At 46.5% G+C, this 24995-nt stretch overlaps 1 protein-coding gene across 1 annotated transcript in view; it reads right to left on the reverse strand.

The window, feature by feature from the left end:
* GALNT16 (polypeptide N-acetylgalactosaminyltransferase 16) overlaps positions 1 to 23460 on the reverse strand; it is a 74048-nt gene extending 50588 nt beyond the window's left edge. The window contains exon 1 of the mRNA XM_054400125.1: positions 23253 to 23460. Coding sequence (XP_054256100.1) covers positions 23253 to 23460 — 208 coding nt within the window. The remainder of the gene's footprint in view (positions 1 to 23252) is intronic.
* Between the last annotated feature and the right edge of the window lie 1535 nt (positions 23461 to 24995).

Here is a 24995-nt window from a genome sequence, read left to right on the forward strand (position 1 = left end):
TTAAACACAGGCAGTAGAGGTTTGTACTGTGATACTAAAGGCCTAGAGCTGATAGATGTTAGTCATGTAGGACAACAACATTAATAACTTTGTGCAGACCAACAGAATGAATCATTTCATTAAAGGAACGTAGAAAGACATCTTTCAAAAGTCCATTGATCTTTAATCACAGATTAGGGAAGAAATGTGGGTTTTTTTGCAGAAAAGTGATCTTCTTCACCAAAACTGCTTCAAAAATGGCTGCCTTGGAGAGAGACGATTGACACAGACCACTCATCATGATGGCAATTTAAATTTCTGCATTAACCAGCGTCACACAGTTCAAATCCTATTGTGCCAGGTCTGAGACATGATGATAGGTGTCAAGAGGAAAGAGGTACTGGTCTCAAGAAAGCTCATTAACTTAGGAACACTGAAGCATCCAAGAAAATCTCATGGGCTGAGGTACTACAACTTGACTTACCCATCACAAGAACATGCTCATTTATTGCAGTTTTAATCAAGGGAGTTTAAGTGTTTTATTTGGGTTTGCTAGTGGAGCCTCTGCTGCGAGGCTGAGAGCTCACTTCCATCTAAAGAGGGCAAGTCACTGCTGCCCTGGTGGCTTCATCACAGGATGCACACAGGAGTCATCCTGCCTTGGGCAAGACGATGCTCACACAGGAAGGAACTGTAACCTGGCTTGTCCCCAGCCCTCGGATGCCCCAAATCCTGCTCAGGAATGCTCCAGATATGAGAAAACCAAGAAGGCAGGTGGCTGGCTCCTGGAGACACTCTGCCACTAGCCCTTTCTGCAGGATGGCTCTGGGGCTTTTAAATTGGAGACAGAAGTACACCAGCCAAACTGATGAAGTTTGATCTCTTACTAGGTAGGTACGTCAGCTCCTTTGATAGATAGAGGGAGCATTCCTCTGACCTTCAATGGTTTCACTCAGATGGGCAAATAGCTTTTCACTATTTTATTTCTACCACACAAAGCAGTGGAAGAAACACTAGATCTGAATTACTACTTGAAATAAACCAGGAAAATAAGTACACAAATTATGAAACTCCTCTGTACTGAAAAAAGGCTTCCAGAAGTTATCTCAATTACAGTATCATTACAGCATGCACTCACTGAAGCTGGGCTTCAAGGCTGTCAGTAGACACCCACACAAATAGCATCTCCCAGACAACTCAGTTCAGAAACTGTGTACATAGCCACACCTCAGGTTTCCTGAAAAAAAAAAAGTTTCTTTTTTCTCTCATGTGAAATTGAAAGAGATCTACAAGGATGTTTAAATAGCTGCTGTTCACTGCACAGAGTCAAAAACACAAGGAAGCAAAGTTGCTCCTATTTTGCCCTGTTGCAATATACTTCCCCTCCAAATTAACTTCATTATTGCTCCTGCCTGGCCCCCTGCAAGCTCTCCCCACTCCATGTCACCTTGATGCACTGAGTCAGAGACAATGAGATTTTTCCATCTCCAGGTTAACATTCACTCTCTGGATTATGGAGCCAGCATTTAGGTGAGTGGCTCAAACTGCAAAGATATTTCCAGCAAAGCTGCTCCAGCAGTTCTTGGAGGTGAAGTGGGGGGCTACTAGTCCAAATGGCACCTAGAAAGGTGCTGAACTGGAGCTATAGGTGCAGTAACCACACCAGCAACCTTTAACCTGATAACATCTTAACAGAGGGAAGCTGCTGTAAGTATTTCATCACTCAACAGATATGCCTTTAACAGACTCCTCCTTTTATAACATAAAGAACAATATGCCAGAACCAACTCCCAAATGACTGCTCAATTTTGGAGGGAAGCAGCAAGTGGGAAAAGTATATATAGAAGACTCATCCCCATCTTTTGTTTCCCTACACACACTCAACCCTTTTGATGACTGAGTTAACCTGTGTGAAGCAACAAGTTTTAAACCAATAGGAAAAGGAACTCCCTCAAATTTTTAGTTGACAATGACTTAATGTCACCCTTCCCTGCACATTTCCACTTTACCAGGCAAGTGACAGCAGCATAATCCCTCTCATAGCCCCAGGTCAATACCAGGCTAACAAGAAGAATTCTCTTTGCAGTCAGCTCACGTGAAGCAAAACGTTCCCAGAATGGTGTCTTCAGCCCCACCCAAGTGCTTTAACCTTGAGTAAAAAAAGACACTGGTGGCAATAAAGCAAAAATGCTTTTCCTCAGGGATCACAGCCAGCATCCACTGGAGACCAGCTTGCCTTTCATTCCCAAGTTCCTCTACACTCCTATTAAATACACTTCACATCAATTAATGTATTCTCAGCCCCTTTACTGGAAGATGACCCCCTTCTGCTCTCAGGCCTCTCATGAAATAGCAGAGCTGTCTCCTGCTGCTGTGGGGCTGTACTGGCTCAGCCCCTGCCTCTTTCACAGACAAAAAGGGAGGCAGTACCCAGGAACAAGGAAGTACAAGCATGGTTTGCAGAGAGATGGAGGGATGTCTGGGTAAAACTAGTTTCTCCTGTGTTTCTCAGCCTCCCAAGCACCGTTCCTAATGGCAGCTGCCAAAATTTCGAGGTAAGACATAGTTGTTCATGGTAACCTGCAGAGTGAAATATAACACCTTAACAGAGCAAGAGGAACAGTAATAAGTGCTCTTATATCAAATATTCTTACTTCTTTCATCAAGGTATCACAGCTGTCCACATCTCTTCTTCCAGCTGCATGGCCTGGGCAAGATCTTTTGGAGGACACAATCAATGACGTTCACAAGACTGCAGCAATGTCTTGCAGAGCCCTTGAGAAGTGATTAACACCTCCTTTCCATTTCAGCTCAAAGGGAGAACTGCAAAGCAGGAAACAGCTTCATAAAACACCTATTTCCATGTCTAACTTAGTCCTTCATCTGAAAGACCTTGCAAATCTCAAAGTGTTTATTTTAATTAACTGCTTCCATTCACCATTTCGGATTCTTTCTTCTTTTTTTTTTTTTTAAAGGGAAAATACAAAAGCAGATAACCATATTCTCTGCCTGGCAACAGCCCCTTTAAAACTATTTTTATGCCTTTTTTTTTTAAGCTAGGAAAGCAATTTTACATTACTGACATTTTAAAAAAACAAACTTTTCTAGAGAAAAGTTTAATCAATTAATCTTCAATGCTGTAAATGAGATTTTATGTGAAGCAATCCAATAAGATATGGCTTGTCAGTAAATTCTTATCTATTTTGGCTAAATTCTTAGCTCTTCTAAGGGTCTGTAAATCTTGTCCTCAGATGTGTAACATATCTTAAAATTGTTCACATCTGAGCCCCTGAACTGCAAGCCAGGCATGAAAAAAACTGCAGAGACAGAGAAGGCACTACAGCCTTCTGTGGAAAGAGGTGACTCCTTAAGCATCTTAAAACCTCACTCTCTTCCTCTTCTGAGAGTGGTAGGTACTGCATGCTTGAGAACAAGGACAGGCAGAAATGTTTGTTCAACTCTCCTTCATTTTGAGATATTTCTTTAAATTCTAACTTAACATTGCTTCAACATGAAAAACCTCACAAATAAATAAATCTTCCAGATGTGACCTTCCATCAGACTGCATTTGTCAGAGGAGGTACTTTCATTCCTAACTCATGACATGAGAGCACAAAAGACAGGGCAATATAGATTGCTTAACACTTTAATCCCAAAAGCACTCATTGAAGAGCAGGTCTTAATTAAATACATGGACAAACACTCATCTCCTCTCTACTAATACCACTAATTTTCTGTTTAGAGGAGAGAAGCAGCTGAAAATCACAACTTTTACTACTGTGAGAGGCAGAGTGTGATTTGGCTTGGTACAGTATAGCTGTACCCTATTTCTGATCTCCTCAAAACACACTTTTTCCATTCTTCTGTAAACCATCTATGTGGGTTTCTCTTTCCATTTCTGCCTGACATGTTGTTCCTCAAGGCTCCTGGGCTGAGAGTAAAGTCTTTGCCAAGTTAAAAGAGCACTCAAAACTTGTGTCTGAGAGACAGCTTCTATCGATTCACTCCCTCTTTTAGGCAGGGGAAAGAAACAGTTCTCCTTACCAAGGATATCCATCTTCTGTACCATGATATCCATCTGGAGAGGAAGAAAGGAGATAAACCAGCTAAAATTTTCCTGAGGTGACAGATGGGGATTATTGGAAAAAAACCTCACCAAAATCAAATCTCCAGTGGACTAATTGTTCCTGCTATCTTCAGAGGAGAGCCCTGCTGCACCCCACTAATAAACATTCCAAATAACTACTATGTGCTTTGGAGCCCTCAAGATGGATGTGGAGTATTCTCTAAAAAAACACAGACTCTTAAAAACTTGAATGTAAGCAATTAAGCCTTGGCACTGGAAGCCAGGTTTCACATAGTAGAACTTAATACGCAATTTTAATCTCAGATTCTTAAACTTTGCACAGCCAATGGACCTTCCCCTCTTCAGATGCTTTGAAAATGGCATCCCTTGGCTAGGTGAGGGAGGATAACACAGAGAGAGAAGCAGGATGCAAGCCTGATGTATGTCCTAAAGTGAGCTGTTAATTTTGGAGTTGTTAGAGTAAATTATCTCCTTGCCCTCTATCCCTTCCTTTGCTAGTGGTAGTATTGGAGATGAGAACACAGATATTTCAGTATAGATCTTCTATGAAAAATTTCAACATGCCATGGTTTTCTCCCTTTGCATATTCAAAAGCTTCTTGATCTGCAGTGGTAAGTTTTAAGGAAATTCTGAGCAGTAGGCAGCAAGCTTTGTGGGGCTACCTCAACTCAAAATTTAGTCAGTAACTCATTAAATAATTAGGTGCATAAGTGGCAGCAGAGCAGTATCATTTGGAATTCATCTGTGTTTGCAGACACCAAGGACCGCCACATTTCACTGAAACAGTAAACAACAGCAGACACATTTCTTCTGATGTAATTGATCTCTATCCTCTGCCATATTAATGAAAGATGCCCACATTTATGATGAATTCTTCTAATTCATAACATTGCAAATGGCATGCATCTCATCCAAGGGATTTTGTCTAAACCAGGAAGCCAGATGAAGGATAAAATTCAGCTGCATAGCTGGTAAGCAAGTGCAAATCCCAGTGACACATTTTCCTTCTCCTAGGCAGGAGCCAATGAACCATCTCTGGACAACTTGTTACTGTGTGCCTCATTCGAGTCACTCATAAGGGCCTTCACCTTGCAGCACTTGCAAACAGAGACCGAGCACTCTCAAAGCTGCATCCCAAAGACACCCCAAGAAAAGCACCATTCTTGAGAGGCAAAGCACTGTGCATCCACAAGGTAGAAACACTTCACTTTTCCTTAATCCACCTCCCCTCCCTGCAAGAAGAGCCATGATTATTTGCACATGCACTGAAGCTCTAGGGAAAGGAATGTCAGTCAAGTGCCTGGTGGGAGACTCTCAAAGGCAAACTCAATGGAGCCTGAGCAATCAGCGTAAATTGAGGCTTTAACCTTTCCAAGCCTTCCCCAGACTTTTGATCTGAAAAACAAGATGCTTAAGCACTTACCACATTTCTGAAGAGTCAAGTGCATCAGATGTGTCAATGCAAAAAAATGTTTATTACTAAAGTACCAGTTGAAGTGTCTCAATCTTACTGTCTCTGGACTGTTCCCCTTGTAAAAGCTACTGGGCAGAACAAACGCTGCTACAAATCTGCATAACACAGAAACAGAGACTCACTTCCAACCTGGCCTTCTTATGTAGCTAGATCCTTGGCTTGGTGCAAATCTAAATCATAGAATGGTTTGGGTGGGAAGGGACCTTAAAGATCATCTAGTTCAAATCCTCTTGCCATGCACAGGGACACCTTCCACTAGACCAGGTCGCTCAAGGCCTCATCCAACCTGGCACTGAACATCTTCAGGGAAGGGGCATCCATAACTTCCCTGGGCAACCTGTTCCAGTGTCTCATCACCCTTACTGTAAAGAGTCTCTTTCTAATATTCAGTTTAAATCTGCCCTCCTCGAGCTTCAATCCATTCCCTCTTGCTCTATCCTTACAAGCTCATGTAAAAAGTCCCTTCCCGGCTTTCTTGTAAGGCCCCCTTCAGGTACAGGAAGGCCACCATAAGGTCTAACCAATCTGACACTAGAAACTAAGTCATATGTATAGCAGCCAGTACTCCAGTTTCTGGTGCATAAAACACAACTTTCTGTTTATTGGCCAGCAGAGAGAAATCTGGCTGCCCAGCAGCTGAATCAGACAAAAGCAGCCCCTTCCCCACGCAGCAAAGAAAACGTTCAAGGAAAATCCTCCTCTGTCCGTTGCTCTCTGCAGTAACACCATCAGGCCATGACGTTCACGCAGGTCATTAAATGTAATAGGAAAAACTCCACCAATGGCATTTCCCTTGCCTGAATGGGATGCAGGCTGCTAAATTGCTCTGGATGAGCATCTGAACAGACCTCTGACAGCAGTTCTGTCCTCCAAATCATTTTCAAAAGAGGGGTTGAGGTGGAGCTCCTTCTACATGAAGGAGCAGACAGCTCCAGCCCGGTGACATAGAATCCTGCCCTCTGACCCCAGCATCCTATAAAATTATGTCTCCTTCTGGTTTTGGAACTTGAGTATACAGTCTCACTCAGTACAGACTGAAATCACAGACATTCAGTGCACACTAAAATCCTGCATATTATATCATCAACATATTTAATGGGATGGAGGGCAGAAACAGACACTGGATGGTTCCTGTCCTGCCACAAACAAGCAAGAGGCTCCAAGAGATAATGTGGGCCATTACTACAGGAAGCAGTTGGCATCTGCAGGGTGGTTGCCTGGATGATAGTTATTTTCACACCTCCACTTTCTGTGACTGATGCAAACAACACCATATGTGTAAAGAGGAAATACAAAAAAAACCCACAACCCTCCTTCTCTCCTAATAAATTCACACAGCTTTAGTGACAAAGGAAGGAAAATAATATTAAGACTGTACATTTCAGCAAACATTCAGATGTTTTATATGAATTCTAATATTTGCACATCCACCCTACACTAGGAGCATGCAGTAAAGTCCTTGCACCCCACCCTTCTTCACACAACTTTCTTGTCTGTGGGCAGCACCAAGGGGGCTCCTCCAAGTTCACGTAAGTTAGTTCAGCAAACCATGGAGAATATTGCTGATCACTTTCTCACTCTCAGAAATGCACCAAATCAATTTTATTAAAAGCTAAGAGATTTCTTTTTCTTAAAAACTAACAGGTTTTTGAGAAATGCATAGTGTCAAGTTTTGAGGTCAAAACTTACATCATACAAATACCTTTCTCCTTGCCAGACCTGGTGTCTGTCTAGAGGACAGATAGCTGAGCTGACATAGCAGACATTCCCATGCATTTGTTTTTCACATGCACTTTGGCAATGCTTGAGGCACTGAACTAGCAGAAGAATGCAAATAGTTGCTCTGGAAGCACAGCCTATGGGGAGCCTGAGTGGCCCTAACAAATAGGTGGGGGTCTTCCAGTCACCTTCTCAGGAGCAAAGGTATTTCCTTTAGACCATCAGGATTTTCAGTCTATTTTGACCAATTTTTTCCCCTTAAGTAACTCCAAAGAGCCCATCTCTGCTTACAGTGCAGCACCATTATGAAGAATAAATTCTGCAGAACCTATTCTGTCCCAATCCCATATTGCTGTTGGAAATGTTGAAGAAGCAATAGTAGGTCTGTGCCAAACAGGACAGACTTTCCTAGGGATTTAAGAGTTAGCTGCATATGTTAGTTGTTTTCTTGAGGTAGCATAAGGCCACTGCCTCAGAAACATTGCCACTCACCTCTCTGATCAGGAGAGATGGTTGTCTGCAGCATGCCTTGCAAAGTGGGTTATTCAACTCAAGGACAAGCTAAACCACGGGGCCTTCACACCTCAGACTGCTAAATTGCTCCTGTCTGCATTAGAGTAACTAACAACAAGTACTAGCCAACATGACTTGCTAAAATAACAGAGGTAAAGGCCTAGTCATCCATTTGTGACTTTTTATCATCTAGCTGATGTTGCCCTGACTGCTAGATTCTGAACTAGTGAAGTAGCCCTTCTCAACAGGAAACTGGGGTGTGCAGTAGCAGCCATGGATGGCCTACATTCAGACGCCTGTCTGGGGGGAAACAAGTCCAACCAGCTGAATTCACCCTTCTGCTTACTGTAAAATTCTGCTGCTACAAAAGTAGAAGCTGCTCTTTGTGCTTGCATTTGACTATTAATAACTCATAGCAAAAAGGCCATATGCCCAGTCAGATGGTACTGCTCATTACAACTTGTACCACTGGACAGGCACAGAAGCATTTCAGCATGCAGACGCTCATGTTGCTGTTATCTATCTGCTTAAAGAACTTGGTAGCAAGACAAAAAACAACTCCTACAAACACTTGGAACATATTCCCAAATGAAAACTCTTTTTTACTGTGAAGAGAATTATTAAACTGCCTACAGTGTATTCCCCACCCCCAAGAAGAGAAATATCACACAGGCTACTAGTCTGAGCACAGACCTTGAATCCAGATGCTGGTTACAGATGTCACTCAGCCAAGCCAAGATACCACGGGGAACCTCACTTTTCCTTGATTAAGGTTAGAGTTAACTCTCCAAAGGCAGAGTTCAGACCAAAGAAGCAGCAGCAGCCCTACTGTCATGCAGGTCATCACCACATTCCACCAAGGAGCATTTAAATGTCATTCAGCATTCAGGCTCAGGTGGGAAAGGCTGAGTTAGAGCTTCCAGACCTGAGCAAACACCCTGAGATTTATTCCTGTTCAGCCTAGAGACGCAGCTTATGGTGACAAGAAGTCATGCTGTTACAGAGTAACAGGGTTAATGATTAACATTTGCACATGAGGGAATCAGTTTGAAGCTTTTTCTAACCTGTCTCCTCACTCGCAGCTGCTTACTCTCCAATGCTGCTTCTTTCCGGTGATATCCCAAGGGCTTTATTACCTCAAACAGGGTGTGACACGGCCTGATGGCAGGGCTTAAAAGCACTGCAGCAGCACCACTGGAAGGCAAACTTGCACACCACACTCTGCACAGCTCGGGAGACACTGCCCCTGCCCCACAAGGGGTGATGGGGGGAAGGCAACTTCTGGGTGGCAGCCACACGTTAGCAGTGCACTTGACGCCTTGGCTTCTCCCCACACACATAGCCGGCCCTGCTGTGCCACTCCCTCCACACTGCCCACGCCATCTGCCAGCTCCATGGCAGTCCAAATCTCCCTGCTCCTGCCACTGCTCCAGTCCACACTGCCTGCACAGCCTGGACAGCTCCCTCTGCTTGCACCGCTTCATCCAGCTCTGCACCACTCTGTTTCCACCACTGCCACAGAGGGACCTCCTTTTCAAACTGTGCACCTGCCACCAAGAACTTGGGACTGTTCCTGTGATAATTCTGTGAGCTGAATCCCGGAAATGGTGATATCCCTTCCTTTGCTCTTCGAGTCTCTCCCTCTCTCATCCTCTCTGTCTCTCTACATTACCCTCTCCTTTTCCTTCCTTTTTCTCTCTGCTCCGGTCCAATCTAATAAACCTGATTCATCAGACATTTGGCATCAGTTTGCCTTTATTTACTCCAAGGGAATTATTCAAATCTTAGCACGAGCCCCCCCACTGCTGACCAGGGTTGGTCCAGGATAACCAGGTCATGACATTCCCCCAAAAGAACATGCATAAAGAAATGCACACTAAAACCTGAGTTGGGGCATGTGGGGTAATTGAAAGGAGAAATTTCCCAACACACACTCCGAGCTATGAACCAAATTTATTCTCCCCCCAGGCTGTCCCAGCCCCCTCAGGTAACAGTAAAGGCCAAGGTGGTTTTAGGTGGCCAATTCATCACTGACCACAAAACTTAACAGGGGGTGGGAAGTCACCCAGATAAACTGCCATGGCAAAGTATGAAACCCTAACAAGAATAAAGTACAGCTACAGCAGCAGCTACCACAGGACAGTTTTAAATTTCTTTGGGTAGTAGCTGGAATTCAGTACCAAGTTCTTTGAACTCATGTTGGTACATATGAAGCTGTCTAGGCACCACTGGTATTTCTATCAGAGTTAATAACCCGAGGTAAGCAGATCTGAATAACAAATACACATTCTATATTTTATTTCTTTTTCTTTTCTTCCTTTCAGCAAAGTGAGGCTTAATCTCAGCTCCACATCAGGGAAATGGAGAGTGATCCCCAACCCTTTATCTTATTTATCTACAGACAAGACAAAGGCTGTCTCTACTGTCCACAGTTTGCCTTGCACAGGAAAGCCCCCACTCTGGATACCCAAACACCCTCCGAGAAGAGATCTGCAATCAGGAGGAACCCAGCAGCACAGGTATGGGCTACGAGCAAGACCTTCAGGACATCTTAGACTGCATAACTTTGATGTCCAGTTTGTTCAAAAACAAACAAACAAACTAAACCAACCAACAAAAAAAATCCTAAGAAACAACAGGATGGTAAGGCAAGTGGTAACTCCAGGCAAGCTCCCCAACAGCTTATTATTCAACAAGTCTTCCTGCCTTGCTCCCCCATCCCCCAAGAACCTCAAAACAACTCCCTCAGATACAGAACAAGTCTGCTACAGAGCTACACATCCAGTTGTGAGCTGGACTTTGCAGTTTGCTGGTGTGCAGAGTTACAGCCAAGACAGGGAAAGCTGGCAGCTGCCAGAGCCAGCTGAATTTTCACAGAGACATAGAATGATTTTGGTTGGAAGGGACGTTAAAAGGTCATCTAGTCCAACTGCCCTGCAGTAAGCAGGGATGTCTTCAAATAGATCAGGTTGCTCAGAGCCCTATCCAACCTAACCTTTAATGTTGATGGGAATGGGGAATCCACCACCTCTCTGGACAACCTTGGCCAGTGTTTCCCCATCCTCATTTTAAACAATTTCTTCCTTATATCCATCCTAAATCTGCATTCATTTAGTTTCAAACCATCACTGCTTGTCCTATTGCTACAGGTCCTACTAAAAAGTTTGTCCCTGTCTTTCTTACAAGCCCTCTTTAAGTACTGAAAGCTGCAATAAGGTCTCCCTTGAGACTTCTCCAGGCTGACAATCCCAGCTCACTCAGCCTTTTCTCACAGCACATATGATCATTTTCATGGCCCTTCTCTGGACCCACTCCAACAGGTCCATGTCTTTCCTGTGCTGAGGACTCCACAGCTGGATGCCATACTCCAGGTGGAATCTCCCCAAGACAGAGTTGAGGGGGGAAGATCACTTCCCTTGACCTGTGGGCCATGCTGCTTTTGATGCAGCCCAGGATACAGTTGGCTTTCTGGGCTGCGAACATGCATTGCCAGCTTAGGTCCAGCTTTTCATCCACTAGTGTCAAGAACAGTTTCTCTCCACATCTCTCCTTTTGCATGTGGACTCTCAGCACACTGCCAGCACCTACTCAGCTATTGACAAGCACAGCCAGGTAATGGCTGGAGTCACACCAATTGTGACCCAGCACAATCTGACACCTGTCTTGGAGAGATGGGGAGCCTACTGCAGGCAACGCAGCCCCTGACTCTCCAAGGGCTCCCAGCTGACAGGCAGTGACCAAAACGCATCTGTATTTACCCCTACCAGATATGGGACAATGAGATGGGAAATTACCTTGGGACAAAAAATATTAAACCAGTAACTTAAAGCAAATTCTGATCTCAATAGAATACTTTCTGTTCAAATTCTATCCATCAAGGCTGGAAGGATATGAATTGCCCTTAATGATTCAAACTAACCTTCTGGCAACATGCTTCATCGCTGTCCTTGACATAGAGAATGGTGAGGACCACAATTAATGCTTCACTCAGGTCCAGTAAGTCAAATCTAGCAGTGGGAGTTCTGTTTTAGTGGAATTATAAAAGCATTAAGGAAAGGTGGACAAGAAAGTTGATGATGTGATGTGGCTCCTCAAAATTTACTTAGCCTTAATGAATCTGTCACAAGACTCGGTTTAGCGAATTCCTGTACATTTGATGATTGCCACGTGTGGCATTAGTTCCTAATTTCTCAGATTCACTGCTATGTAAATTAAGGACTCAAATGGCCATTTCTAAGGATTCTTCTGTGGTGAAAAGCACCATCAATATAATTTGTTTAAGGTTGAGATGTTACTGGTTTGGTTTCTGCTGAAGCCCAGCTGAAGTCACTGACTTTATCTGCACACCAAGTTTTCTGAACATGCGATCCACTGGTAGCAGCACATTCCCTTTGTGCACTCATGAGCTGGGAAACCAATGCAACACCATACGAGGTTCCTAAGGTACAGGAAGCACAGAAGAATAAGAAGGAGATCCTTTTCCTATCAGCACTCTTCTCTCCTCTCCTGCTGGTCCTGTCCAACTGACTGCCAACAGTAGAGACTCTGCATACCAGGGTATTTGGGGACATGGACTAACACCAGTGTGGCAGAGAGCTGCCACATCTCAAGAGGTGACAGAGCATCCTATGCAGGCCCTGCAAGAACACAGATACAATTACTTAGGGAAAACTTTCTCACCCTTTCATCAGTGATTGCAGAGGTACTAATACCTGCTTATGCATTCCTGACCCTTCTTTATAATATCTCTTAGGACATATTGGGCAAAAGCAGAAGAAAGATTCAGAGCATTCCAATCCCTTTTAAGCTCAATGTGACAATTATAATCCTCTAACTAGAAAGAGGAGAAAAAATGAGATGGCCTGTGACAGGTTGGTAGGGCTAAATCCCCATTAACTAGGGCACTAAGATTTAAAGGGCTCAGCCTTGCACACGCACCCCTTGAGCAAGGTCCCCATGGTTCACTGTCCCTGCCATTTCCTCAGTGAGCAAACACAAGCAAGAGACCTACTGCCCCAAGGATGTTGATGGTGGGCAAGAGAACTCTACTGCTGTGACATTGCCATGCCAAAACTAATGCATGCAAAACCATGGGGGTGGCAGAAGCCCTTAGGTAACCCCCTTCATTCATAGGTCCAAGGGGCAGCAAAGGTGAGGATGGTACCAACCACACAGCAGAGATGCACCATTAGCAGTTGAACAGCAGCAGAAAGAAGAACGCAGCCAATAAGTTACCTTTTATATTAGCCCTGCCAAGCACAACCATTTGTATCACTCCACTATGTTTCTCTTCGACTCAAGCACACCTTTCCTGAAGGTGAGGCATTGGGCACAAAAACATTAATGAGTAAATATTTTACAATTAATAGTTCTTTTTGATGATGCTGTAAGCAGATCAGCAGATTTTTCCTACCTGGCATGACTCAATCTGTGTCCTGTGCTGTAAGAATTTTCACTGTAAACCACTTCCTCATGCCTCACCTAACATGTAGCATGAGATCTCTGCCTGTTCAAGAATCCAGCCCAAGCCAGCAGTCCACACAGACTTAAAGCCCTTTCATACTCAGCCAAAGGAAGCTTCTGATAGATGCTAAACCCTACCTGATGACATCATTGCTTGACCCAACAGATCCACAGCTAGTCCAGAAGGAACACTGATTTTTCTATCCCTTCCCAAAATTTATTTGGGAGTGCCAGCCAGTGTGGCCCAGTTTTCCCAGCACAGACTGGAAATGCCCCACAGGGCTGCCCAGTTAGCAGGCACAGCACAACAATCCAGAATTCCAGGGCACAGCTCAACCAGACTTAGACCACCCAAATGCAGGAGAATGCAAATAGATGCCAAGTTTACTCAGACTTACTCCAAAAGATTTTTTGAAAGGGTTACCTCATTGCAGATCATCCATCCTTCTGCTGCCAACCCAAGCTCAGTACAAACACCACATTGCACTCCAAGCAGTGGGAGAAACATGACTGTGCTCACCCCAACCTGCATCTGGTACTGCCAGGGGAGCCAGCTCTGCTTCTCCTGAACACAAAACCAAGAGCCTTTGCATTACAGGAGCAAGTGTAGCACCGGTGGAGATGAGGTCACTCAGCACCCCTATGCTGGGGATAGGGTTATGTCCTACCTGTCTGTCACTGTCCCTAACAACCCACCCAGAGATCACTTTGAGTGGCTGTGTCCTGTCTTTGATCATAAAACAGGTACTTCAGCTGAACTGAGACATCTCAGAAGGTTAGGAAACACGTACAGCCTACTCCATCAGCAGCCTGGTGCAGCTGGGCAGTCCTAGCACACAACTAAAAAACAAACAAACAAAAAAAAAAAAAACCAAGAAAAAAACCCAAACTCCACTCTCCTAGAAGGGTATAAAAAAAAAAAAATCACATATTGTATTTTCCAGGTGCTGTAATATGCACGATCACATCACTCAGCACCAGAAGTCTGCAGCGAGTACCTGCAGCATTCAGATTTCCCAACTCTGACACTTTAATATTAATTTTCACAATTTGAAATCACTTTGGGAAACTACACAGGGAGCACAGAATTTTTAAACTTCACTGTGTGAATGTGAGGGCTCCCATTTGCACTGACACTGTATAGCCATTCCCACACTAACTCACCAGTTACCCAAAGAGCTGCAGTGCTTCTTGCTGCTCTTATACACTCTTCCTCATTTATTTGCCTTTTTACTGCACACTTGATTTCAAAAGGTACAGCACAGCATTACCCGAACATGACACTCTCTGGCACCAAATACTTTGTTCAGGGCACCAGCATGCGAGCAGATGGAAACCATCACTGTTTTCCAATTTTGCCCTGCAGGAAGATTTCTTCAGAGAACCTCTGAAGACACCTTTATAGAGCAGGAACACTTTTCCAGCCAAGCCCTGGCTGTTTAAGGATTCAGCTTATTCAAAATAAAAAGGTGAGAAAAATACTCTTTTTTTTTCTCCTCCCAAGCTCACAAAATGGCTGATGCAGGTTTCAGCAGAGTTGCTCTCTCCCTCCCTGCCATTTTTAAAGGAAGCCTCCTCATAAGGACTCCATTTCAGCTTACAAGGTAAAAAATTTGGAAAGTGGGAGAATGAAAACAAGAGGTTAAAATAAATTATTTTCTGCAACTTTAGCCAGATGCCATCAGTACCCATGCTATAAGAGTGTCAGAAAGTGGAACACTACCCCAGACAGACCATGGCAGTCTTGAAGTCTGAACTGCAAAGTCAGCCCTACAGCTCCATCATGGCAGAGTGACCAACCAAGCATCATTTGACTAGCCATAACTAGCTTCCTTGCCCAGGGGCAGACCCAGATGGCAGCTTAATTTATCCCAGTGTAAACGGGGCTGAGTCACCAACAATGCCTGCAGAACCTGCATGGCCACCACAGAAAGAGCTGAGACAGGTCTCTGCAGGAACAGTTTTGGCTGAAGTAGCCAAAATAAAGCAGCTCGAAAGGGAGCACCCAGGCTCTGCCACCACTGAGAAATTGCCCATATGCTCAAAGCACATCACAACATGGACATTTTCTCTGCAAGGATGAGGCCCAAGAGACCAATTTTGTTATTTTTTTTTTCCTTTTACATTTTGTTTGGATTTTGTTTTGGTTTTTTTTTTTAATGCACTCCTATATATCTATGTGTCTTCACAGCCAGAGGCACGACTGGGACCTGAAAATTTGATCAGGACAGTCCATCACCTGTCCTTTATCACTTTTATTAGCTGTAAAAATACATGCTTATTAAACACAGGGAAAGACAGAGGCAGGTAGCACACAGCCTCTCCTCATAACTCCTCTTGTTCAGTACATGGAGCAGTCCATGCTGAACTGTTAACATCTTCCTCCTTCTTGTCCCTTCCCTGCTGTGCTGCTGCTCTTCCTATCCTTAGTTCAAAGGTATACAAAGGGTCAACTCAACCAAATGTTTTGCTAAAGCTCTCTTACCTCCAGCCTTTTACAAAGCTTGCAAGCCAAACCTTCCAAAAGCCCTGTGAAGCAGATAAAAATCTCCATTGACTTCAGGGTAATTGAGGCACAGCAGCCTGTAAGGAGGATGAGTCTGCAGCTCCATCAGTATGCCAGCTTGACTCCCAGCCCATGGGTCTCCTTGCAGCAATATCATTACCATAACAATAATATGGGACATGGTGTGAATCGCAACCTCTGTGCTAGGTGCTGTACAGACAGAAGAGCAGTGACAATGGACACGACAAGCCCCAAAGAGCCTATGAGCCTGTAACAGGAGCTGGAGAAGCACAAGTAGCAGTGTACACCACCAACACAGGAGGTAGAGGACAAGATCCTGGGACTGTCACTGAGATGCCATGGGACATGAACAACCTGCTGGCATCCTGGGGAGAGCCAAGGAAGAGTAAGAGATCCTGTCTGGCCATGCTCTGCCCTGGGACTTTTCCTGCAGAAGGAGACAATGCACCTCACAGGTGAGCCAAGGATCCCCCTGACCCTGCTTCATCCCCAGCACATTTGCCTCTGTTGGTTTCATGACTTTGCACTATGCTTTTCTAACAGGAATAATGAAGCCACTTTTCAGCACTCCAGCATGGGCAGTGCCAGTTTGGTGCCCCTCAGAACAAAAGCAGATATTCTTCCCTCACCTTGCAAGTGACTCCCTAACTGCCCACCTCAGGATGAAGCACCTGGGCCAAGTTTCACCACAGCAAACAGTGACTTGAGGTGCCTCTCAAAAGCTTCTCCAGCAAACATTGCTAAAGTTTCAAATTTTAGGGCAGCTCTGTATAGGCAAAGACAAATCCAACTGGGGAAGCAGCTGCACACTGAAAGAATGCTTCAGTTTGCTAGAACTTGCAGCTGCTTTACTCACTTATTTCATGGAAAGCCTTGGGGCATTGGGAGGGGAGGTGGAAATCATCATCAGGAGCACTTTCAGCACCCCACAAAACCTCTACAAACTGTCACAGGTTGCCCAGATCACCACACTCCTCAAGCCCCAGCTACCTCATCACTAATAACTAAGGCCAGTGCTGCCAATCTGGATTTTATTAATATTATTATAGTCAACCATTTCTTTTATTGCTATTTTTTTAATGCCCCACATGGGCTGCTGGGACAAATTAAAGAGCAAATAATTTTCTGCCGTTTAGGCAAATGGCACTCGTTCCCACATTTAAAAAACATCAACACTGTAAATAAAATATTAAGCTGTCAAGCTGTTGCTGCATCTTCCTCCTGCAGCAATACCCCTGGAGAAATAGTTATCAAGTCATCTTTTCCCAGGGAGCTACCACAGACCTCTCCTCTGCCACAAGAGAGATCCCACAGAGATTCAAAAGTTCAGTGTTGCAGGGGTCTCACCACAGCAGGAACAGCTGCCATAAAACTCCAAGTGATAAGAGCCTTCCCTCCCCTTCCCTCCCTCCTCCACACCCCCCCCTCCAAAAAAACAAACCAGGAAGAACAGAGGCTGTACAGGGGCAGGGAAGAGCCAGGCTGGGCTTTTGGCAGGGGAATGGGCCAGGCTGAACAGCATGGACAAACACAGCACTTTAAAGGGGCACCATCACCCTGCAAAAGCATCAGCATTATGATCTGCATCTTCTTCTCCATCTCATTTCCAGCAACATCTGCAGAGCCAGAGGGAGTGGAGCTGCTCTGCAAGCTAGCAGGATGGAGAACCCAAGCCTCCATCCCTTCTCCTTTGACTTGAAGGGAAGAGATGTTTTTAAAAAAACATTTCCTAAGCTGTTGAACATGATGGCTTCACTGTCTTGCTCACCATGCTTCCCTGGACTCCAGCTCCTGATGCCTGCAGCCAAGGTGGTCTGGCTTACAGGCAATGTGACAGCCTTAGGGAGATCATGCAGCATCCTGTCCTTTGCTGTGCTCACAGTGTGCAAACTGGTATGCAGCTGTCCAGCTCAAGAACAGAAAGAAACCTGTACAGCCACATTCCTGATTTTTGCCCCCAAAAGCAGGAGACTCAAGAGAGAGCAACCTGGTAAGAGTCAAGTAGTAAGGAGGCTGCTGAGATGAGCAGGAGAATCTCACCTTCACCTTCTTCCCTCACCATGGCACAGCAGGACATGAAATCAAACCTGTACTTCACAAGCCTGACGATATGTCAATGCAAGAAATTAGTGCTCTACTCCTTCTTGTTGGTTTTGGGGGGTTATTTATTGATTTATTTAATTTCCACCCCAGTTCCCAGAGTTTTGTCCCCAAGGCTATAAGACCTGCCTCCAGGCAGGCACACATGCCCAGGAATCTCTGGGGCTTGAGGCACATGACTCCCTCAAAACTGGTATCATTTCCCAATCCACAGAAGCTGCAGAAACAGCATCCCCTGAAAGCTGTGCACAGGGGGAATGTGGTGAAGGGACGGGAGTAAGATCATTCATGAATGAATGGTGAAGATCAGCCAACACCTGCTCCACACCCATGACCAAAGGCAACAGAAAACAAATGCAGCAGAGTGCCCTTTTTGGGCAACTTAGTTAAGCCTACCAAGATTTGAAAAGCGTATGTCAAGGTGGTCTGACATGGTGGCCAATACAAGAGCTACACTCCCTAGTTTGGCTACTCAGGGAAGCAGGTACACCCCAGCCAAACCAAACAAGACAGCTTTCCTCACCAACTTGCTTGATGCCTACAGACACCTCTTGTTCTCAGCAGCACATCCCAGAGGAGCCTCCTGCTCAGTGTCTCAACACAAGCAAGTGACCCTCAGTCCAATGATGTTTGCAGAGCATTTAAAAACCTTCTGTTACATGGGAAATGGACACCTTGATCTCACCTCCTCTGTGCTCATTTTACAGGGCTCAGCACAGAGGCAGGGAGCAGCCAAGAGAGCTGAGCCCAGGCAACCTGAGCCAGTATTTTAGAGTCTCTCAGCTCCCAAACCAAATCTAGGTCGGTCACAGAACAATAATGCAGGTCACAAAAGTTGGCAGGACAAAGATAAGAAGTGACAGACCTGCTCTAAAGAGCAATTAGGCACCAGCATGTTTCAGAGCACGAGTAACAATATTCTTCTGTCTCCATCTTCCAGATGCGTTGCTGCTTTCCTACCACCCCAGAGCAGTCAGCAAGGGCAAGAAGCCTATAGGCAGCCTCATGACCAGCTTTTGACTGGGAAATGGGAGCAAATAATCCAGTCAGCCAAGAGCAAAATTCCTCCTTCAGAGCTACCTACTAGGCATTCCTCTAACAAGCTCTAGCCACACAATAGGAATGGCCTTGATCTCTTCAATGGAACATAGATACACCAGGGCAGCTTCCCATGCTGCAATCTTGAAAGGCAGAACAGAGTCCTGGGCTTTGCCCACTACTGCTGTGCTGAAGGAGATGAGCAGCATGTAGTGAATAATTAACTGCCTGTAGTAGACCAAAGTCCTTCCAAAGGACACATTGCAGAGCTTCTGCCTCCAGGAAATTTCCAAGAAGCAGGAAGCAACCTCCTCTCTGGGAGGAACAGAAAAGAGCACAGAGAAGACGTCCGTCCTCCAGGAAAACCCAGAACATAAACCAACTGCCAAAGGTCCCAGGGCTCTTCCTAAGTGATATGAAACTCTGCTGTGCTCCAGAGAAAAGATGCATTTCTAGGACTGTGGTACTTCCTCGTGTTTCCACCTTCCATGTCAGGTGTAAGGGGAATTACACAGGGGCTCAGTGTGCCACCAAGTCAGCCTTGCCCTTTACAGATTTCTGCATTGTTATTTCAATCAACTTGTCTACATCTAGCCCCTTTCTGGTGCTAAACTACAGCAGTTGCTATAACACCATTGACTCCTCCCCAGCAGAGAAGGGGGATCATGAAAGGGAGATGAGACCTGTGGTTTGAAACAAAACCAGATTTAATGAAACAGCCAAACTAATACCAGTGCAAATACAAAGAATATAAAGTTATACTCAACAAAGTGAAGATACAACAGTCACACTAAACAGAAAGGCAGTCCTTGAGAGTAGGAGAAAGAGGAGCTGGGTCAGGAGAAGCCCAAGAGAGAGGCTCTAGGAGGAGCCTCCCCTCTCCTCAGCAAACTTCTCTCTTTGTACTGTGATGTTCATGGTCTGGGATACACCTGAGCGCCAGCTGGAGTCAGCTTTCCTGGCTGACTCCAAACTGCTGATGGCCTGTGGCCCATGGCTGAACTATAAATCTGTCCCAGCAAAACCAGGACACATGCAGGACCTGCTATGGGAGAGGCTTTTGAAGAGAGTCCACATGGTAATATTTCTGGCTATAAAGCAGGGATCCAGGGGAGCACCATTAACACACAAGGTATTTCTGGGACACTGATCTTCCACAGCCCCTCACCCCAACTTTAATATTCAACAATTTGGCTTCCTGACTCCAGGAGTCCAGACATCCAGATTTTAAGTTGTGCTAATAAGCATGAGGTCAACAAATAACAAACCAGTTTCAAGCTAAGACTTGAAACTGACTATAGCTTTTACCTAAGGTGATTTTTATTTTTCATGTTGGGAGATAACAAAGAGGAAAACTACAAGCCCAGAAAGCACTTCAATTGTCAAAACCCACGCAATTCACCTTCATTTGCTCAGGATGTGAAATGTCACAGCATAGACACAAGAGCAGAACTCCAGGACTCATTCAGACGGTATTTGTAATTTTTTCCCAGTTTTAGAAAATTAAAGCCACATTTTCCTGAGACCCATAAGTCACATGAATCACCCTTATTTGCAGATGAGCCATACCCTGACCTCCAACACCATTACTCATGCAGAGCAGAGGAAATCAAAACCTGGATCAAAATGGGTAGCTTGTCTCAGTGGCTCTGCAGAAGGCCAAGGGACAGGAGAAGCAGGCAGAGCATTGGCACGCCTCCTCTTACACAAGACTGCCATTATATATTAGGTCAAATAATCTAACTTCATGGGGAACGAACTCAGGGTTGAGGGCTCTGCACTGCAAAAGAACAGCTGCTTCTCTGGATTCATTTCTCCAGTGGAACAGTTGAAATGGCACATTTGCTGCACTGGCTGGGAGAAGGTGGTGGGCAGCACTGCAGCCCACATACCATGAACACAAGGATGTGTGCCAAAGACCACTTACAGGGGTATAGCCTCTGTCCTACCAGACTCACACAGTCAGCCTGGCCCTTGAGTCCAGTTACTCAGACCTCCGCTAGATGCCACCCTGTGCTGGGGGGTGCTGTCCCAGACCCCTGTCAACCTTCCTGCCCTGTATCCATCTGCAGTTGTTTCCTTGCTTCTGCCCCAGCAGGGTGGGCAGACACTGTGGCTGGGACGGCTCGTTCTTCACATCTCATGGCAACCCATTAGGCTGCCTGCAAGCAATGGCACCACACAGTTGGAGCTGCACACCTATTGCCTTTTTACCAGCTCACCTCTCAGAGCAACCCAGCCAAACCCTTGGAAATCACTTTGCCTGAACAAGGAGAAGCCCGAGCACCACAAATGTCTTCTGCTTCCCTTCTCTATGCAAATAGATTGTGGCAGGTCAGGATGTGGTATTTCAACCATGCCCCACTGTCAAGTGGATCAGGAGAGGGTCCTCCTTCATGCCAGCCTCTGCCTGCCAGAAAGACTGGGAGTTAACTGAGCTAGAGCTGGCACACTCTGGGACCCAAGTTACAGAGCGATAGGAGAAGCAAAGAATGATTATTTTTCCCCAAGGGATTTCAGGCATGAAGCAGAGCTGGGATGCTTTACGTTGTTTTGCGATGAGGACCAGATTTGGAGCAGCTGTTGCACAGCACTATAGCTTGTAAGGAGAGGCTTTGTGGTTAGCCATGAGCACATACTGCCTTCCCACAAACAGCAGCAATAAAGCAATATGCAGCATTGCCACAGCATCCTCTTCCCAACGATTTTAAGGTGCTTGTCAGATGATATAGGTTCATATAACCTCCACAAGCCCTCTGAGAGGAAGTAAATTAAACCAAATTAAAAAGAAAAAAAAATTAATTTGAAGGGATTAGCAGAAGAACAGATAAATGATACTGCCAGAGCAGCATGTTCGAGCACATGTAGAAACCAGGGGCTTAGAGGCAGTTTCCACTGCTGCCAAGGTGGAATCCAACAGACAGCAGCACTCCAAACCCTCCGTTTGTGCAGCTCGGACAGCCTGAGAGTGTTCCGCAGCATGCACAAAGGGCTAGAGCAATAACAGCCCTGGCCTGGGCTAAACTGTATTAGTTTCCACAGTCCTGCTCCGTAGAGAGTCTGACAGAGCAGTCTGAGCTGCCGGCAGCCCCCAGGTCTAATGAGCAGCAAACATCACCCCTGCTCTGCCCAGAAGCCTCAGTTTTGACTTTTGAGTGTCAGTAGCTGCAAGCAGTGGCTGAAGGTCTCAGCTGAAGGGTTCCCACCCTGCTGCCTAAGGGCTGGAGCTGCTCTGGCAGTATTTTCCTAACATTCATGAGGCTTCGCAAACACCCACACACACCTGCCACCCCAACTTTACAGGTGGAGAAGAGAGACACAGGCCAGAAATCCCAGTGCCAGTTAAGGAGGGAACAGTGTCTGGCCCCTGCTCCAACCCTGACCAGGCTGCTGCTTTTGTTCACTTCCATGTGTGCGTAACCAGCTGATAAATGGATTTGCAGCCAAAGAGTGACACACAGTGCAGTCCCCCAACTGCTTCAGCTACATCACTCCTGGGAATGGTGTTGCTGGGCCACTTATGCTCCAGTGGCTGGTTTATTTTTTATGAAGCTATTGCCTAGATTTAGGAGAGCTTTATTGCTGCTGTTACACAGGGTGAATCAGAACAAACCTCCTCCACAGAGCAGAAAGGTCCTTACCGTCCTTAAGGACTTAAGTCAGGAGCTCGATTTTATTAGGATACTTGAGCCCACAGATACCCAGGGAGTGCAGAGCTTGGGGCTTTCAAAGCAAATGAGAAGGGGCACCACTACCAGCCCTTAGGCTAGGAAAGAGCCTTGAGGGATGCCCTCATCTCCCAACCTGTCTAAACCTCAGCCCGAGCCCGACTTGCCGACTGTTACCTACGTCTTGAAACAGACAAAACTTGTGAGCTGCGGCCAGGTGCCCCATTTGTCAGCAAAACGGACAGTACTGAGAGGAGCACTGCTTGCATCCCCCGGCCCGATGGCCAGAGCCTGGCTGCCCGGAGGAAGGGCTTGTGACGGGTCACGGCTTTTATCTGACTCTGATGTGATCATGCATGCACACATGGATGTACGTATGCACTTCTTGAACGCGAACCAAAAAAGCTCCCAGCTGCTTCGCCCATCCTTTTCTTCCGCCAAGGGCAGTGACTCTCAGCAAAAGGCGCAGAGCCCGGGGGAGCCGGCAGACAACTCGCCAACACTTTAACCCGGGCGTTCGCTACTCTGTTCTCTCCGGGTCTGCCCACCCTGCTCCCCGACCGTAACGGCTGCCATGGTGACAGGCACGGATGCGACTGTAAATACACAGCAGCCCGACGGCGAGGCGAGCCCTCCCCTCCACCCCGCCGCGGCCGGGCAGGATGCTCGGCGGCCGCGGCTCACTCACGCTCAGGGGGACGGTCCTCTCCTCCCGCCGGACCTCCAGCCTGCCGCCCGCCCTCTGCCCTCTCTGGGCGCTGCCGCCGCTGCTGCTGGACCTGCCGGCGGCCGCCGCCGAGCGGGGCTTGTTGTCCTGCCATAAGTAGTAGAAAGTGCCCAGGATCCAGGCGACGGTCAGGATGGCGATGGCATTGGCCCTGATCCTCCTCATGCCGAGCGCCCCGGGGGAGCCTGGGAAAGCTGCCTCCACGGGCAGGGGCGACTGCCGGAGGAATGAGAGCAGTCGGCGGAGCGGCGGCTTCCTCCGCACCGCTATACAGCTCCAGCTCCAGCTCCAGCTCCAGCCCCGGCCGCGCACCGCCCAGCCGCCGCCGCCGGGTCCTAACGCCTCACGCCGCCGCTTCGCCGCAGGGGGCGGGGGGCTCAGCGCCGCCTCCGCCGGGCCGCGACTGCCCGCTGGCTGCGTGGGTGCCGCCGGGGATGCGCTCAGCTGAAGCGGGGCGGGGGGCGGCATCCTTGGGAAAGCGGGTGCCATCAGGTGGTGGCAGACACCCCCATGGCGGGGGCTGACTAACTGCGAGGCAGCTGCTGCGACGCGGGTGACACGGGGGCTTGTCCCATTGCACCCCTTAGCCCTTGGTGGCCCCATCACCACGCAGCAGGTACTCTTTGGCATAAAGCAGGTGGCCAGCGAGTACACCCTGGCACCCCATGGCACATGGGATCAAGGCACCCACTCCGTGGAAATGCGCACATCCCGAGCATCATCCTGCACTGAAGTTAGTGTGGTTCACAGAAACTAAGCTCTTGGGCTGGCAATGCACCAAGGACCCATTGCCATCGCTGCTACACACACCTATGCAGCCCTTGTGCCATCTAGGCAAGCACTACAGCCATGAGGCTTCCCAAGCCCTGCAGGAAGGGTAGTGTGGCAATGGTACCATTCTGCATCACAGGGCATTGCCCAAGCTGCAGTAAGTAGTAAAAAGCTCACTGAATCACAGACCATCCAGCTGGTAAAACCATGCTGCAGTTAGGCACAGCGCAGCTGCTGTGCAACTAGGGCTTTAGGGTTTGAGAGAGCAGGAAGAAGCACCAAAACCAACTCTACCAGCAAAGACAGGTGCTTAGAGCATGTGGGTACCTCCACAGCACCTGATGAGGGGATTATAATTGCAGTACAGAAAATTCAGAGTCTAAATTACTTTTAGTCTACCTTTCTTCTGGCCAAACCCTCTAAATTTAATTAAAATCTGCCCTCAAAAATGCCCTTTCAGGTTTACTTGCACAACACTTATTTCCTGATGCATAGTACATAGCACTCAGCACAGAAAGCTATTGCTAGGACCAGCACTTCCCAAGGCTGCAGCATGGGTCCACATCAGTCTCCCAGCACTTCTGGTGCAAAAAAAGGTTAAAAAGCATCTTTCATTCTCCTAAGAATCTTTTCCTGTAATCCATCAACCACCCACACCTTCCTAGGCCAGCTGATCACAGCCAGTGGCAAGAGGAAGTTTGAGGCATTCAAGGCAAATGTCCAAGCTACCTCTTTCCCCCTGGTACAAGTAACCCATGGAGGCTGGGCTCCTACCAGATTTGGTCTCTCTTCCACTTCCTAGAAAAAAAAAAAAAAAAAGGGTCAGCTGCTCTCATATGTGGATTTGGATCCAGCAACTACCTAGGTTGCAGAGGAGCTGTATCCAGGATTTAGAAAAGGGAAAGATGTGTTCATTTCCCTGGGACAGC

The sequence above is a fragment of the Indicator indicator genome, chromosome 4 (assembly GCF_027791375.1).
Source record: "Indicator indicator isolate 239-I01 chromosome 4, UM_Iind_1.1, whole genome shotgun sequence".
NCBI classification, from domain to species: Eukaryota; Metazoa; Chordata; class Aves; order Piciformes; family Indicatoridae; genus Indicator; species Indicator indicator.